The 11,589-nt window shown below is 41.9% G+C and overlaps 1 protein-coding gene across 2 annotated transcripts in view; it reads left to right on the forward strand.

The window, feature by feature from the left end:
* lama1 (laminin, alpha 1) overlaps positions 1-10,374 on the forward strand; it is a 33,679-nt gene extending 23,305 nt beyond the window's left edge. For both annotated transcript variants that reach the window (XM_080864783.1, XM_080864784.1), the window contains exons 45-64: positions 1,032-1,186; positions 1,459-1,602; positions 1,682-1,815; positions 1,935-2,088; positions 2,155-2,279; positions 2,416-2,566; positions 2,650-2,794; positions 2,882-3,023; positions 3,105-3,219; positions 5,314-5,466; positions 5,569-5,720; positions 5,800-5,994; positions 6,804-6,987; positions 7,102-7,208; positions 7,355-7,544; positions 7,677-7,826; positions 8,145-8,298; positions 9,380-9,513; positions 9,771-9,984; positions 10,072-10,374. In XM_080864783.1, the coding sequence (XP_080720909.1) occupies positions 1,032-1,186; positions 1,459-1,602; positions 1,682-1,815; positions 1,935-2,088; positions 2,155-2,279; positions 2,416-2,566; positions 2,650-2,794; positions 2,882-3,023; positions 3,105-3,219; positions 5,314-5,466; positions 5,569-5,720; positions 5,800-5,994; positions 6,804-6,987; positions 7,102-7,208; positions 7,355-7,544; positions 7,677-7,826; positions 8,145-8,298; positions 9,380-9,513; positions 9,771-9,984; positions 10,072-10,226 (3,053 nt within the window). In that variant the 3' untranslated portion in view covers positions 10,227-10,374. The remainder of the gene's footprint in view (positions 1-1,031; positions 1,187-1,458; positions 1,603-1,681; positions 1,816-1,934; positions 2,089-2,154; positions 2,280-2,415; positions 2,567-2,649; positions 2,795-2,881; positions 3,024-3,104; positions 3,220-5,313; positions 5,467-5,568; positions 5,721-5,799; positions 5,995-6,803; positions 6,988-7,101; positions 7,209-7,354; positions 7,545-7,676; positions 7,827-8,144; positions 8,299-9,379; positions 9,514-9,770; positions 9,985-10,071) is intronic.
* Positions 10,375-11,589: the final 1,215 nt, after the last annotated feature.

Consider the following 11,589-nt stretch of genomic DNA (forward strand, 5'->3'; position numbering starts at 1 on the left):
ACATATTCTGGATCTGCTGTTGATGTACCAATTGCTTGTCTTTTGGATTTTTTCTGTGAAGAATTTGGCAAAGTCATTGCAGGCCATGGTCGAATGAAGTTCAGCTGCCACTGGCACAGGAGGGTTTGTTAGCCTGTCAACTGTAGAAAATAAGACCCGAGCATTATGGCTGTTTTTAGTGATGATGTCAGAGAAGTAGGACCTTCTTGCACTCCTCAGTTGTAAATTATAATTGTGAAGTTTCTCTTTATAGATGTCATAATGAACCTGGAGGTTTGTTTTTCTCCATCTGCACTCAGCTTTCCTACACTCTCTTTTTTCATTTTCACCAGTGTGGAGTTTCTCCATGGAGACTTTTTCCTTCCAGAGATAACCTTCACCTTAATGGGAGCAATAGTGTCCATTACATTTAACATTTTAGCATTGAAGCTATTGACAAGCTCATTGACTGACCCTCTGGACAGATCAGGTGTTAATGGGAAGACCTGGTTAAAGATCTCAATACTGTTTTCAGTTATACACCGTTTTGTTATCACTGCTGTTGACGTATTTGTGTGGGCTGAAATTTTACTTTCAAAGAAAACACAGTAATGATCAGACAGGCCCACATCAGACACAGTAACCTTTGAAATGCTCAGGCCTTTGGAGATCAGTAGGTCGAGAGTGTGTCCTCTATTATGTGTGGCCTCTGTTACATGCTGCGTCAGCCCAAGGTTGCCCAGAGTGTCACTCAGGTCTTTAGTCCCTTTGTCCTGAGGGTTGTCCACATGGATGTTAAAATCCCCAACAATAATTACACAGTCGAAATCAACACAGATCACAGACAGCAATTCACTGAGATCATTAAAAAAGTCTTTGCAGTATTTGGGAGGCCTGTAAACATTAAGAAACACAACTTTGGATGGGGCCTTCAGCTGTAAAAGGCACATATTCAAAAGACTGAAAACTTCCAGGAGATAGCTGCTTACATTGAAATGATTCATTAAATAAGACAGCTTTAGCCTAACTCTTCCTGTTTCCTGTGTGCTCAGCCAATGAGATGCAGCATAAGATGGAGGAGGCAGAATATCGTACACAGCATCTGATGGACAGAATAAAACCAATGAGAATGTTAGGAGAAACATTGAGCAGAAACTTGTCTGACATCCGGGAGCTGATCTATCAGGCCCGCAGACAGGCAGCATCGGTAAGTAAACACTCACACAATGGCTTCTATCACTGTCCCAAAATGATTATAGATGTCTACAAAACTCCTCAAACAGGAAAGAAATGAACAGCAAACAGTTTACCGTAGATAAGGCAGCCTCAACCAGAGAATTAGGACATCTGTGACCAGGATGGATAATCCTGTGACTATGATTATCCACAACAACAGTTATTTCAAGGCACTTTACATTGTAAGGTAAAGACCTCACAATTTCTCTTGATAATGATGGTGTTGTGGTGTAACATCGTCAGATTAAGGTGGCACTGCAAGCGGACAGAGGCTGTGTTCGTTCCTACAGACCATCGATTCAGTCCAGTAACTTCAACACTCTGAATCTGATCGTCAAGACGACCACTCCAAATAACCTGCTCTTTTACCTGGGCAGCAACACTACGGTAAAGACAATAACTTGCTGTTAATGAGTAGTAACAGAAACTGTTTCGTTCTGCATCCTAACTGAAGCTGTTGTTTCAGATGGACTTCTTGGCTGCTGAGATGCATAATGGACAGGTTTCTCTACTGTGGGATGTGGGCTCGGGCAGCACCCGGCTTGAGTTTCCTGGACTGGATATCACCAACAATAGATGGACAAAGATCAATGCTACACGGTAACAAAACCCCCACAAAACTAAACTAAACGATTTAAACTAATCACACGATTGAAGACGCAGGTGGATATAGGTTTACAGCTGTGTTTGTGTATGCCACAATGTCATGATCCCGGCAGATTTGGATCACATGTTGCACTGTCAGTCCATCAGCTGGATTCTGAGTCAGCTCTGCTGCCAGCAGTAACAACAACATCACCAGGAACCTTCCAAGTTTTAGACATCGACGAAAACAGCTTTGTTTACATCGCAGGGCTGGGAGCTCATACACAGGTACACATCAGGTATGCACGTCTGTGTGCAGGTGAAGAAGGGCTAACTCGGTGTGTTTGATTTCAGCGGCCTGCGGCACTGCGATCGACCACCTTCCAGGGCTGCCTGGGTGAAGTTTCACTGAATGAGCAGAACATTGGACTCTGGAACTATGACCATACAGAGGGAGAGTGTGGCGGCTGCTTCAGCAGGTACTCACACAAGTTTTAACATATTTACGTGTACACAGCACTTACATGGACGCAACACAAACACGTTACACACACAGTTTGCTAAATCTGCACATTCCTTATGCAAATTCTGACTTGTATTTTGTGTCACTCACAGTCCCCAAGCAGAGGAAACTTCCTTTCACTTTGATGGATCTGGCTATTCAGTGGTCCAGAAGTCTCTGCGGTCTACTTCCACGTTAATCGTTTTGCAGTTTAAAACTCTGTCTCCAGTCGGATTGTTGCTGTACTTGGCCTCCAACAACACTGTACGACACACACATTTACAGTCTTTGCTGGGCTTCTTATTTTTAAGGAAACATACACATACCTCACTTTCTGTCATCGACAGAGAGACTTCCTGTCCATGGAGTTGGTGGAGGGGCGTATTCGTTTGACCTTTGACCTTGGCTCTGGTGCTCTGATGCTGACCTCCAACAGGAAGTACAACACTGGAGTGTGGTACAAAATCACACTGCAGAGGAACAAACGCAAAGGTACTACTATTACTCCTAGTAATACTCGTGCTGCTGCTTCCGTGTCCACACTGCTAAATGTTATTTCACATTTTTCTGTGTGGCCAGGTTACTTGTCCATAATGGCAGCTGACCAGTCATCGGAGAAGGAAGTGTTGGAAGCGGACTCTCCTGGAAAGGCCTCTGATCTGAACCGCTCTGATCTTGACCCTATCTTCATTGGTGGATTTCCTGCTTCCAGACCAATCAGGTGAGTTTTTGAAGACAAAGGTGATTATAATATAGCCAGAACCGTGTTATCACCTGTGAATGCCATCTCTCTGGTTGCTAGGCGACAAGTAGCATCCCGGTCTTACGTGGGGTGTATAAAAAATGTGGAGATTGCTCGGTCCAACTTTGACCTGCTAAGGGATGCACATGGTGTCAGGAAAGGCTGCATACTCAAGGTAAGCTCAGACTATACAAGCCCCAGTTATCCCACTTCTACTTGTTGGAAGAGTTTTTCTTGCTCACTAACAGGACATCATCTGATTGTTGGGGTTTTCTCAGGATTATTGCAGGGTCTTTATATTAGAATATAAAGCACCAGTTGTGATTTCTGCACTAAATAATTGAAACTGAATTACAAATTTGGACAGACAAGACCAAAGTGGAGATGTCTGCCAATAATTCACAGTACGATGTTTGGTAAAGACCAACACAGAAAATCAGGACACACAACTCATAGCAACTGTCAAGCATGGTAGCATAGGAGTGATTAGTTTGTTTTTGCAGTAAGAGGACCTGGGCACCTTCCAGTCATCAAGTCTACCATGAACTCCTCTGTATTCTTGAGTCAAATATGAGGCCGTTTCCACAACAGTTAAGCTTGGTCCGAACTGGGTCATACAACAGGACAATGATTCCCAAGCATGCCAGGAAATCTGTTCAGTTGAATTGATTTAGATTCAGTTTTCTGTATATAGCACCAATTCACAACAATACTGGACTCACAGTGCTATTGCAGGGTCTTTATCTCACATTTTTGAAAGAATCCCCAAGAATCAGACAAGCCCCTATATAGTCAGAAAAAATATAGTAATCCGCTGAATACAGCAGCATAACTAAGTGACCAGTGAAACTCCAGAACCTGATTGAAACACTATGGCAGAACCTTAAACAAACCCACAAACCTCCATGAACTGAAGGAATAATAGGGCAAAATTAATCCACAATCACGCAAGAGACTGAAAAAGAAAATTATTATTATTTTATTTATTAGTTGTTGTTGCTAAAATTGTTTCTACATTCTATTGAATCACAAGGTTTAATTAATTTTCCTCAAGGCTGCACATAATACTACATTGACTATATCTGTCGCCCTGCCTGACTCCATCTCTATTCATCTCAAGTCTCTTTTGAGATCCAAGCTAATAATATACTAATATACACGTTTTAATAAATGCATGTACTGATACATATAATAATGCACAATAATCCACTGAACTAAAGTCCTTGGATGACAAGTAATTTTCAGCTTGTAAATTTAGACAAAACTGATGTTAATTTTTCTGAAGTATGAAATAAAATAACTGTCCAACAGTTGTTTCATTGACTTCCAGTACTACTGTGAAGAACCTTGGAGTTGTTTTTGTCCTTCAATACACATATAAAACAAATATGTAGAACTTTCTATCACCACCAGCAGGTCATGGCAGATGGCTGCCCCTCCTCGAGCCTGGTTCTGCAGGAGGTTTGTTCCTGACTGTTTCCTTCCCACTATCCTCTGCCTTTGTTACTTTGAGGTTGGACAAAGCAGTGAGAGAAAGCTCATATTTATTTTAGCTTCTCTTCATTGGCTCCTTGTAATTGAATTTTAAATTTTCTTCTCACATATGAAGTCTTGATCAGACCTCATCATATCTTAAAGTCTTAGTATCATATTATCCAGATAGAGTACTTTAGTACTTGGCTCTCGGTATGCAGGGAAGCAGAGCCTTCAGCTGTCAAAGCTGTAGAACAAAATCCAAGTTTAGATTCAGGACACAGACACCCTCCATAGGATTAGACTTTGGATTCTCCTTTTTGAAATAACTATTAGTTAACACTGGAACAGGTATCCTTGAACCATTCAGGCTCAAACTACTGATGATGCACTGGGCATTTGTTTCTACTCTCCTCGTTTCACTCCTGAACCATACAACTACTGCGACATTAAATTTGTATTTCTCCCCTCCATGGTTGGTGTTTTGCCCTTGTGTCTCCCCTAAATCCCTCAACCAGTTGTTGTAAAATGCTCCAACTATCCTGAGCCTGGTTCTCTCAGGTCACTTCCTGTTAAAAGCGAGTTATTGCTGCCCTTTAACTCTTGCCAAGTACTGCTCGTAGGGTATTGTCTAATTTTTCGGGTTTTCTCTCTAATATTGTACTATAAATATCTTAGATTTTAAAGTGCTTTGAGGTCACTTTTGTTAATTTGTAATGAACACTGATCACACTCGTAGGATAACAGCTTGATTGATTTACAGGTTAGTTGTTTGACTGATTAATGTATTGACCAGGCGGTGCGAAGTGTGTCCCTATTGGCTGGAGGCTATGTTCAGATCACTCCACCATCGTTTGGTCAAGAAGCAGAGTTGCTCTTCTCCTTCTCCTCCAACAACCAATCAGGGGTCCTGCTGGCTGCTTTCAGTAATGACCGCTCACACAAACAGGTGAGACTGATTTAGGTCACATGTATACCAAGTCTATTTGAACTAACAAAGCTATGTGGGTGACACTGCAACCTGAATTTTTCTATGTGTCTGTATGTGCAGTACTTCCTATCTGTTCACCTAGTCTCGGGAGCATTGGAGGTGGAGCTTGGAGAGGTGGGCGGAGCCACACGTAAGGTAACTGTGATAAAGCCTGATGGAGGATCCTTCAGTGACAGAATGAAACATTCTGTGATCATTACCATCAACAAAAAGTAAGTATTAGCATAACATGCTAACTTTTATGCTTCTTCTCACATCTCACCTGTCTGGCCTTTCTTAACTGTCTTTCAGGTCGCTCTCAGTGCAGATTGATGAGGAACATAAGAAGCTTGTGTCCCTGTTGCCGGGTGTATTTTCTCGGCTGTCTCCAGCCTCTCTATTTATTGGTGGGCTGCCTTCAGCTGATGACGCCCGTCTACCAATCAGATTGCAGAAAATATCTAGGTTGTTCAAAGGCTGCATCCAACACCTGGCAGTTGGCAGAGCGTAAGTGTTTTACACATCCAAGTTGTGTCCCAATTCAACGACTGCATATTTCCAATGCCTGCCAAAAGCTTCTTTGAATGCACCCATCTGAAGGCTCCTGAAAATGCAGTTTACAGATGTGTCTCTGTTTTCTGACACCACTGCTTTTTCAATCAAAGAAATCAAAGCGTTCATTTCCAAACTATTCAAAGGCTGATTTAGATCCCAAACCTTTTAAAGCCACTTGGGTAGTTGAAATGTCAGGCAGTTTCCCCTGACTATTAGATCTACAATTTGCGACCTTCAGAAGAGGTTGTTTTGCCAAGAATGTCCCTCAAAAAGCCTGGAGAGCTTTTCTTGAACACTACTTAAAGAACTTACAGGAAATCATACCAAAGAGAGTTTAGGATGTGCTAAAGAATAAAGCTGGTCATACTAAATACTGACTTTAAAATTCTTTTTTGACCCTTTATACTGTATTTCCATAATTGTTTGCAAGTTTCAGTAATTTTTCATACCAAATATAAAGAAATGGGGATTGGCTCAAGACTTTTGCATAGTATTGTACATCAGACACCAGCAGCAGAAGCAAATTTCCTTAAGTCAAAAAAGAATAAATGGGATTTATGGCTCTAATGGTAAAATTATTTTAGGGCGGTTCCTGATTGTTATCTGCTGCTGTCAGTGTTACCTAGGAGTCAGGTGCGGTGCTTTGCATTACAAGGACTAAGGTCTCCTTGGACTAGACCATCTCATGTAAGAGCCTTCATAGACTGTGTTCTCCAAAGGAGTTCGGACAACAACAGTTTTGATTTTGTGGCTCTGTGCAGGCTTGTTGACCTTTCAGGAGCTCTGAGATATGAGGGGGTGAAGTTTGACAAATGCGTCTTGGAGGAGAAGCTTGGGGATGTGCTCCTTCCTGATGACCAGGATGTAAACGTAACTCCAGACCCTACTCATTTACCTCTACCTCAGCCCACACAGTTTGGTGCCCTGTCACCTGAAGGTCTAACGGTAATTACTATATTCATTATCACCTATTCTCAGTGCATTCATTTTAATTGATTAATTTAATCAATATGTCCGTTTTTATTGATTATTGGTTTTTGATTTATGTGTGTGATGCAGTGTGCATCAGATGGGGAGTTAACCTTTGTGCCGTCATCAGTTCAGTTTGGCTTGTCCAGAAACAGTCACATGACCTTCATTATCAACCCAAGCACAGTCAGAAAGAGGTGAGTTTCCATAGCAACAGAGGCAACTCTCGGGTCACACAGGGGACAGGTCACTTCATCTTTGTATAACACTCCATCTCCGACACTGCTGTGGTGTGTTTGTGTCTCACTCTTGTCTTCACTACTGTGTCTGTTCCCTTCCTCAGTGTGTCGGTGAGGTTGTTAGTTCGAAGCTGGGCCCTGGACGGGTTGATCCTCCTTCTCTCCGACTCCAAGCAGATGGACTTTGTTGTCCTCAGCCTAAAGGGGGGCAGGCTGATGATGTCAGCTGATTTGGGGAAAGGCCCGGCCTCGATCACCTCATCTGTAGCTGTTAACAATGGAGAGTGGCACACTGTGAGTTAATTGGACACGAGGCACTGTAGACGCATCAATGTCAAACTCTGTAAATTTCAACCTGTGTTTGAGGTTTTGGTGTTAAGACAAAAATAGCTTTGTTTGAATGCTGTGGTGTTCACCGTGTCTCAGGTGGTTGCAGAGGTGGGCCGGCGGTTGATGTCAGTGTCTGTCAACAGTTTGAAAACTGAATCCATCTCAGTCAAAGGAAATCAGCTGGATGTGGCCAACAAAGTTTTCCTAGGAGGAACACCTCACACTATGACCAGCAGGAGAATCGGAGTATGATTGTTTTTCATTTTTTCACCGTTAAACACAAAAGACACAAACATTATTACCCCAAATACATCAAATCATTTTATTTGATGTTTTAAAAAAGCATTTTATGTACCTAGAAGAGAAACTCTTGAGTTATTGAACATCTTTTGCACGAGTGTCCTGATTTCACAGGAAGAAATTTTTGCGCTAAGAATTAATATGTAGACAGATTTTCTTTGCGCACATTTTTGAAACTCACAGGTATTCTGACTCTATTGGAAATCTCTCCCCCTTTCTGCTCCCATGTGTCTCCCCCTGTCTTTCTTCCTGTTTGGTTCTCAGGATACCAGCAGTTTTCCAGGCTGTGTTCGGTCCATCAGTCTGAATGGTGTCATGTTGGATGTGTCTAAGCCGGCGTCACAACATGGTGTCACATCCTGTTTCACCAGAGACCAGATAGGAAGTTACTTTAATGGAAGCGGATACGCTGAAATGAGTAAGTCAAACTTGTAGACAAAATCATCTGCGCTGAAGATGAGATGCAGACTGATCGGTCTGATTAGTATAGAAGGACTTTTGACAGCCTATAGTCTGTACAGCTTTTGCCTATAGTTCATATGAGAAGTTACTTTTGGCTGCTTCCTTATTGGGCCACAATTTTGAGAGCCTGTTTTTAGGTAGTTGGAGCAAGAGTTATAATGTTTGGATGATGGGTGTACCGAGATATGAACAAATGAAAGCACATTTTCATAAACTGTATAGGTGGAGTGCACAGACCGTTGCTAATTGTTGTCAAGTTACAGCAATCCACCAACTGCAAAAACACAGAGGTCCACTTGAGAACTAGCATCCATTTTTGTTGACTTCTGTCTACGGATGGCAATTGATAAGAATTTAGCGACACCGATTCCACTGCAAATATCACTTATCGATTCGATTTCTTATCCGTTTTAATTGGGTTCTCATTAGCTTCATCATTGCTAAGAAGCATATCAAAAGCATTGTTATGGGTTACATTACTTTTGTGTTTTTCTGTAAAATGACCTGAAACGCATTGTTTATATTGGTAAATAACCAATATAAACCTGAGGCCAACACAAATCCCTATTCTAATTAGGACACACATGACTAATTTTCTGGGTATGAACTCAAACTCGACAGTAGAAAGTAAAGACAAAAACCAGAACACAGAGACTTTAAAGCAGTCAGCACATTGATTGTACTTCAGAAACCTGAACAGGTAGAAACGGGCTGCCGCCTGACTGCTCATCACTGCTTTTTGTTACCTGTTGAAGTTCAGGGTGTGGCTGCTGGGATGGGTTTTGCACAGATGACATGCTAGCACTGAGGTTGTGTTAGCAGCATAATGCAGTTTGCACTTTAACGTCATGCTCTACACTATTCTCCTCCTCCGGCAATGAACACTATTTTTGTGTGCAGAGGCAAAACTGAAAAAAAAGTGGCATTGTCCAAAAACGTGTGGAACTAGCTGCACGTCACATACTAGACAGGTGTTGGATAGCTGTCTCTAACCGTGATTAAGCTATGATCTGATTACATGCTGTTTCCATCTGCAGTCCATGATGGCTATAAGGTTGGCTCTGACATGACAGTCTCTCTGGAGTTTCAAACAAGTCAATCAGAAGGAGTGCTCCTGGGAATCAGCAGTGCAAAAGTTGATGCTGTGGGACTGGAGATGATCAATGGACAGGTGAGCAGAGATATTCCATTCTATGCATTATGTAAACAGTAATAGGCCTACACCCCAGGGATTTAATGATCTAACTGAGCAAGTTGCCACGTTTTCACGGTATCTTTCTAATAGCTGCAGTAACATCAGAGCTTCTGTTATTCTTGGTTTTTGACTAAAGTAATAGATGTATAGAAAAGGATTGTGCAAACTAAGTTTTAAATATGCAAATGAAGTTTTATTTGCGTAAATAAAGGTGTATCTGTTTTTCTCCTCAGGTGGTTTTCAACGTGAATAATGGGGCAGGTCGAGTGTCAGTGCGTTCTGGTGGCCAGATGCTATGTGATGGGCAGTGGCACCGCCTGCTGGCCCAAAAAACCAAACATGCCCTCAGCCTAACTGTAGATGAGCGAACTTACACCACTGCAAACCCTTACCCACAATCCACCTCTGCTGAAACTAATAACCCTGTCTTCCTGGGAGGATATCCAGGTAAGACCCTTTGAACATAAACAGAATTTAAAAAAAAAGATGAACACACCTAAAAATAATTCTAACCTGTCCATCTCTCTGCTGTAGCTGGTGTCAAACAGAACTGCCTGTCATTGAGCTCCAGCTTCAGAGGTTGTCTAAGGAACCTGCAGCTCTTGAAGTCCCACCTGACCAAGACCCTTGATCTGAGTTCTGCTCACTTCCTGTTGGGAGTAACCCCTAACTCATGCCCCGCTTCCTAGCAGTGGCCAGAAAGCATGCCGGATTATGTCACAGAGCAGTATCATTGATTGATGGGCTGTGTAGTGTGAATGTCTCTGCTGATTATTCCTGTGGATTTTGAGTCTCTGTAGTCCAAACTTGAATGATTAAAGTTCATCTTAAAACTAACATATTCATACTTTTTATTTTCTAAGCAGAGAAACTTCAGTAACTTCTGCCTGTAAACATGAACAGTAATTAAACCACAGAAGAAACACATTCCTGGTGATCAGTTTGAGTTTTTGAGTAAAGGCACATTTTGTATTTAAGCTCATCATTAAAAAGGAGGAGTCATCTGTCTGTAATCTAAGTAGCATTTTATGTTTAGACATCTGCTGAGGCCATCCTTTTCCATCTACCCATTTTTGTAAATACTTATCTAATTCACTTAGGTGGAGGGTCCAATCTATCCCAGAGGTAACAGAGTGATCGGTGGGGGTACGACCCAGGGCAGGTTGATGGGAGAGTAATTTGAGAGTAATTCTAGTTTATTCTATTAAAGTGGCGTCAAACGAATTTCATATCTCAGCTATTAATGTCCCATCAGTATGTTGGAGCTGATTCTTCAGCCCTGCTGAGAATCCAGTTGAAAGCACTTTACTTTGATGGGCACAACCACGCGGTCAATCGCATGCAAAGACAGACTGCGATCGTACCATTATCAAATCAAATCACTTTTATTGTCACATCACATGTGCAGGTACATTGGTACAGCACATGTGAGTGAAATTCTTGTGTGCGAGCTTCACAAGCAACAGAGTTGTGCAAAATACAATAATGTAAACAAGCAAAATACAAGAATGGCTACATCTGAAACTAATAAATATATGTACAATATATAATAGTATATGCATTCCTGGATGTGTATACTAAATATTTTCTATGTGTGTGTGTGTGTGTGTGTGTGTGTGTGTGTGTGTGTGTGTGTGTGTGTGTGTGTGTGTGTGTGTGTACACATATTTTACAAATTAAATAGAGTAAACAATAAATAAAATATATAAAAATATACAGAGTTGAGACATGTGCAAAACAAGTGGCATTTATATACAGTGTGGAGTGCATAATGTTGAAGTTCCAGTAGTGAAGCTGAGGTGTCTATGAAGTGTTCAGCAGTCTGATGGCCTGATGGAAGAAGCTGTCTCTCAGTCTGCTGGTACGGGACCGGATGCTGCAGAACCTCCTTCCTGATGGAAGCAGTCTGAACAGTTTATGGCTGGGGTGACTGGAGTCCTTGATGATCCTCCCCGCTTTCCTCAGGCAGCGCTTCCTGTAGATGTCTTGGAGGGAGGGAAGCTCACCTCCAATTATCCGTTCAGAGCACCGCACTACTCGCTGGAGAGCTTT

Source organism: Rhamphochromis sp. 'chilingali' (assembly GCF_963969265.1).
Source record: "Rhamphochromis sp. 'chilingali' genome assembly, chromosome: 18".
Lineage (NCBI taxonomy): Eukaryota > Metazoa > Chordata > Actinopteri > Cichliformes > Cichlidae > Rhamphochromis > Rhamphochromis sp. 'chilingali'.